Raw genomic sequence first — 6,226 nt, 5'->3', positions numbered from 1 at the left:
CTCTGGAATCTTTAGCATGATGAAGAATGTTTTGTTTTATGATTATTCAGGTATTTCATTTTCATCTTCATCAATGTAAGTTACTAAAAAGAGTAGAGGTGAAAATAAAACTAAATGCGTTCGTAAGTGATGAACTTACTTAGGTCGGATGCGGTGGTGCACACCTGCAATCCCAACACTCGGAGGCAGGAGTGTTTTAACTCTCAGGCCATTCATGACTACATAAGAAGACTCAGTCTCAAAAATACAAAACAAACAAATGTATTCATTCTGTTGATGGCTATAATTAAATATAACAATCAGTGTTCATGAAAGTTAAAGCCTGGACACAGTCAGGAACTACAAGCAGAAATACTTCTTTGCTTAGTAAAACAGCATAAAATAGAGAAGCTTATGTACATTGTGATAAATGGCTTTTCTGGTTTTATACCAAAGGAGTCTCAGTCACCACTGAATAGAGACTAAGAGAAGAACCACAGGGGAAAACGGGGAGAACATGAGCTTGTTTGTTTAACTGAATCTGGAGTTTAACTAGGTACCACATGCCAGGAGGGGTGATAGGAAACAGTGTAATCACATACAGGATGTGATCACAAGCAGCTTCCTTGAACCTTCCAGTTCAGTGTTGTCAAAGACCATGGTGAGAAAATGATGTCATATTCCAGAATGGAGGTGAGACTAGTAAATGAGCATATGAGCCCACATCTTCAAGTCTCTGGGAGACAGGCATGGGCATGAAGTCATTCCCTCCAGTCTATGTCCCACAGGAGAGGAATGTTGTCATACTCCATCTGCAAAAGGGAAGCCCAACTGTACTCAGAGCCCCTGGGACAATGAGCTCTGTGTTGCTTGTGCTCTAATGACTGTTAGCTAATTTATTTTTAAAGAGAGCTGAATGAAAAGCACACAAAGTTGGGGGCCAAGAACCGGAAGCTGGCACCCTGTGCTTATTACAGCTCCCCTGGCTCCACGCCAGCCTCACAGGCTCACCCCACACAGGGGGTCACCTCATCCACCCTGAGAAAAGCGTGGGCTGAGGAACTAGGTGCTCACAGACTTTCCCCTCAAATTTCATGTGTCATGCGTGACCAAGCAGCCTCGTTCACTGGCTTTGAAACGCCATCCTGAATAAACTCAGTGTTTGTCATGAAAAGACAAATAAAGCAAAATAAGTGGGGTTGGCCTAGCAACTAGTCAGCAAAGTGCTGTCTTGTAAGAATGAGTACCTGTGTTTCATCTCCCAAACCCACATTTTTTAACATTTTTATAATTTTAATTTTTAAAATGTGTTTAGTATCTCAGACAATGTTTAGCTTTTAAATTATGCTTTTCTGCTAGCTTTTATAGCAACTAAATCCAGATGTAAAGAATAACAACCCTTTCTTTGCTTTCTTAATTCTTCCAAAAATATTTTATTTATTATTTTTATTTTTATGTGTATGAGTTATTGCCTGCATGTGTGTAAGTGCATTTGTGTCATGCAATGTCCATGGAAGTCAGACGAGGGCGTCGGATTCCCCTGGAACTGGAGTTACAGACAGTTGTCAGCCACCATGTGGATGCTGGGAATTGAACCTGGGTCCTCTGTGAGAGTAGCCAGTGTTCTTAATCATTAAGCCATCTCTCCAGCCCCATTGTTATTTATTAATACTTGATTCAATTCATCATTTTCATAGTAAAATAAATAAGATATAAAAGATATAAAAATCTTAAGGGGTGGAAAGATGGCTGAGCAGATGGGAGCACAGGCTGCTCTTGTGGAGGACATGGATTTGGTTTTCAGCACCCACATGGTGGCTAACAACAGTCTGTAACTCCAGTTCCAGAAGATTCAGTGCCTTCTTCTGTCATCTGGGGGCACTGCACAACATGGGTGCACTTATACACATGTAGGCAATACACTCATAAACGTAAAATAAAATTTTTTTTAAATCTTAAGATTTTTCTGGGGAAGAGTATTTACAGTATTTAGAATATGTCTAGATTATTTTTTCAATTTCTTTTACCTTAAAAAATTTTTATTGAATTTTTGCAACAATATACTATGATCATATTTAGACCCCTTCCCCTTTCTGCACCTCCCCTTACTAGTCCCTCCTCAATTTTATATATATTAAGGCCTACACAGTCTAATTTGTGTCTTTAAATGCCCTTTGGTAGGGTCTATGTACTGGCCTGGTTAACCTACCCAGCATCCCATCCTTAAAGAAAACTGACTCTCCCTCTCCCAGCAGCTATAGTTGCCAATAGTTCCTCAGCAAGGGCTGGGGCTTCTTTCCCTACTTCTGTGCTGTAAGTTTTTTCTGGCTTGAGCTTACATGGGTCTTGTACATGCTGTCTCCTTTGCTTTGAGCTCATTTGAGTAACTGACCAGCTGGAAAACTCTGTTTCTTTGTGGTTGCCCACCACCCCTGGCTCTTACAATCTTTCCACACCCTCTTCCACAATGATCCCTGAGCCTTGGGAGGCAGAAGTTTGATTATGGTGTCCTATTCATGGATAAGCTCCCTATAGCCTCTTGTTCTCTGCACATTGGCCAGTTGTGGCCTACCCTACATTTTTAAAAGTACAGCATGATACTTTCATAATACTGGAAGTTGCTATGCAGGCTTCTGGGGCTGGTGGGGGTACATATCAACAGTCTTACAGTTGTGAATCCTGTGAACTTCAGTAATTACCAGAGTGGCAAGATATGCCCATGGATGCAATAGTGGCAAGAATGTTATGGGAGTAACCAACCACTTTCTGCTCTGATTAAGGCCCACTCCATAGAAGAAAACTCATACCTGGTACTGTAAATCTGGCCAAGACCCAGGGTTGCGGAGCACACAAACCCCAGGGGTGGCCCTACTACTGTTATTCTTCTAAATGGACATAAATAGTATCACACTGCCCTCCATTTACCCATATACTAGTGCAGCTCTCAGACCTCATCAGAGAAGATTCTTTGTGCCATGGACAGTAGTTAATGCAGCAACTCACAACTGAACAAAGTACAAAGTTTAAGTGACTGTGGACTGCTCAGCCACAAATGGCACATTGATACCATCTCTCCTTAAAGGCTCAGAGATTGCCACAGAAGATGGGGTGAAAAAATTGTAAGAGCCAGAGGTCATGGAGGACTGGAGCAAAACAGTGTCTTGTGGACATGACAGGACTGTTACACTCATGAACCCAGAGCATCTACGGCTGCCCACATAAGACCTGCGCAACATCAAGCCAGTCACCATTCTAGCATGGGGGATGGAGGAGCCCATGAGCCCCTACTTCTGAGGAGTGACTGATTGTTGATGGTTTCTGGGGGAGGGAGAAACAGTTTTTTAAGGGTGTGGTCCCTGGCTGGTCAACCATGCCCCAGTGGATAACTCCATACCTAGGATTATATGGTCAGCACAAATTGGACTTGATGGGTCATCAAGCCAGTCACCATTCTAGCATGGGGGATGGAGGAGCCCATGAGCCCCTACTTCTGAGGAGTGACTGATTGTTGATGGTTTCTGGGGGAGGGAGAAACAGTTTTTTAAGGGTGTGGTCCCTGGCTGGTCAACCATGCCCCAGTGGATAACTCCATACCTAGGATTATATGGTCAGCACAAATTGGACTTGATGGGTTATTTAAAAAAAAAAAAAAAAGGAGACACAAAGTTGAGAGGAAGTGGGAAGGTGGGGAGTGAATCTTGGGGGAATTAGGTGGAGGAGTAAGGAGTGAATATGAACAAAATACTTTGCATGAAATCAAAGATTACTAAAAATATTATAGCAAAAAATAGGCCATCACCAACTTCTGATACAGAAACTTCTGTTCACAAGCCCACCCCAAAAGAATTATCTTCTAGCTTCAGTCATCATAAATTAATTTTTCTTATTTTAGAACTTTTAATGAATAGAATCATACCGTTCATTAAAAAAAAGAAAGTCCAGCATGGTGGTATGTACTTGAAATCTCAATTCTGGGGAGGAGATGAGCAGATCTCTTGGGCTTGCTGGCCAGCCAGTCTCACCTGGGTGAGTCCCAGGTCAGTGAGAAACCCTGTCTCTCAAAAACAAGATGGACGGTACCTGAAGAATAACAACCGAGGTTGCCCTCTGGTCTCCACATGCACTCACACACATGTGCATCCACACCCAGGCACACAAGTGCTCCCCCACACACATGAACACACACACACACACACACACACGCAAAGAATCCTCATGCTTATTCTCTGAGGAAATACAGAAATGTAAGGAATTAGGGTCAAGGAATGTGACACAAAGACTTAGCAGAGCTATTCTGAAACTGCCTTGAAAAGACCCACTGGGGTGGCCTAAGGCTGCTGTCTGCTGCTTGGATTGAGGGAAGTTTCTCACCATCCCCTGATAAGGATGAGCCACTGTGCCTCATCCACGTGTACAAACAATGGGGCTAGCATCTCCTTTCCTTTTGAGATTCTGGACATTTGGTACACACAAGGCAGAGGCTGTCTACATGGCAAACCCCCAGTGAAAATTCCTGGCATGAAAGGTCTGATGGGCATCCCAAGCCAACGTTTCACATGCGTTGACCCAATTTACTGTTGTAGGAACTAAGTAAAGCCTGTGTGATTCCACTGGGAGAGGATTCTAAAACTTGACCCCAAATTCCTCTGGATTTTGTTATAATAAATCACTTTATTTAATGGATATCCATCATTTTAACTGTATGCTGAGTCCTGTGAGCTCTGAAAAATCACTGGCTGATTTTGGGGAATCCTATATTCAGAAAATTATTCCTGAATCCTTATTTGTGGTAAGTCATAGAATAATTTTTTTCTAATCCTAAAATTATGCTACCACAGCAAAAAACTTGAAAAGTATAGAAAATTGTAACAAAACAAAACGAACTCTGTGCTGGATAGATTTAGTATCAACTTGACACACCTGGGTCAAGGGAGACTCAATTGAGGAATTGCCTCCATTGGATGGACCCATGGCCATGTCTGTGGGGTATTCTCTTGATTGGTGAGTGATGTGGGAGGGCCCAGCCCACTGTGGGTGATGCCACCCCGGGCAGGTGGGCCTACGTGTATAAAAAAGCAGGCTGAGCACGGGCCAGGGGAGCAAGCCAGTAAGATGCATTCCTCCATGGCCCGTGCTTCAGCTCCTGCCTCCAGGTTCCTGCCCTGAGTTCCTACCTTGGGCTCCCTGATGAACTGTGACCCGCGAAATGTAAGCCGAATAAACCCTTTCCTCCCCAAGTTGGTATTGGTCAGAATCTTTTGTCACAGCAATGGAGAAACAAACCAGAACAAACTCCTAATAATCTTTTGTTATGGTTTAGGACTTAAATGTTCACCCCAAAGCTCCAGTTTGAAGGCTTGGTTCCCAGATGATGGTGCTATGGGGAGGTGGTAGAATCCTTAAGGAGGAATGTAAAGAAGCTAAGTCACTGAGCACATGCCCTTGAAGGTGATATTGGGACCCTGCTCTATACCCCTACCCTCTCTGCTTCCTGGACACCAGCAGATGAACAGCTTTGGCCCACCATGCTCTCTGCCCCATGTTATTCTGCTTGGCCACAGGCTCAAAAGGACCAAGTCAAGTGACTGAAATTAAGTCCTTCCCTTCCCACTTCCCTTATTTTATTTTTCCTTTATATTTCACAGTTCTGGAGACTGAAGCCAGGGCCTCACACACACTAACAATCGCACTGCTGCTGAGCTACATCCCAGGCCCCCATCACAGCTTGTATTGTATGTTGGAAGTATTAGTGAGCAGGTCACCTATAAACGACTTTTTGTTCTTACTGTTGCTGCTTATTTATCTTACTTCTTTGGTCACAGTTGTGCTACCAAAGTCGTTCCTCAGTCATGTGAAATTCCTTGCAAAATTATCTTAACAGCTCATAATGTCCAGGATTGACTCATTTCTCAATGTTTAGGGTGCAATCAAGCATATAGTTTGTAATAGAGTCATCCTTTTTTAATCTAACATTTAAGATTTTTCAGGTTTCTATAGCTATAAATAATGCTGCAATAGCCAACTTTGAGCTCTGTACCGGGCTCTTACATAGTTTTCTGTAATAGATACCAATGAAAAGGAATAAGACTACTATAAGATATATTAGAGAGTCTAATAACTAGTTGCTTATACTCAAGGGCCCTAAGAAAAGAAACCAGGTTCAAAATTAGGTCTCTAATAATATCTCTAATGACATATATCTAACATCTAAATAATTGATCCTGTATCAAGGTATTCATTAAAATAA

At 42.5% G+C, this 6,226-nt stretch overlaps 1 protein-coding gene across 1 annotated transcript in view; it reads right to left on the bottom strand.

Annotated features, from left to right (window-relative positions):
* LOC103745105 (TPA-induced transmembrane protein) overlaps positions 1 to 6,226 on the bottom strand; it is a 38,894-nt gene that overhangs the window by 12,211 nt on the left and 20,457 nt on the right. The window contains 1 exon segment of the mRNA XM_029570361.1: positions 1 to 83. This exon segment is cut by the window's left edge and continues 4 nt beyond it. Coding sequence (XP_029426221.1) covers positions 1 to 83 — 83 coding nt within the window.

The sequence above is a fragment of the Nannospalax galili genome, unplaced genomic scaffold, assembly GCF_000622305.1.
Source record: "Nannospalax galili isolate Female #2095 unplaced genomic scaffold, S.galili_v1.0 scaffold743, whole genome shotgun sequence".
In the NCBI taxonomy this organism is placed as follows: Eukaryota; Metazoa; Chordata; class Mammalia; order Rodentia; family Spalacidae; genus Nannospalax; species Nannospalax galili.
This window is presented reverse-complemented; position numbering and strand designations above follow the sequence as displayed.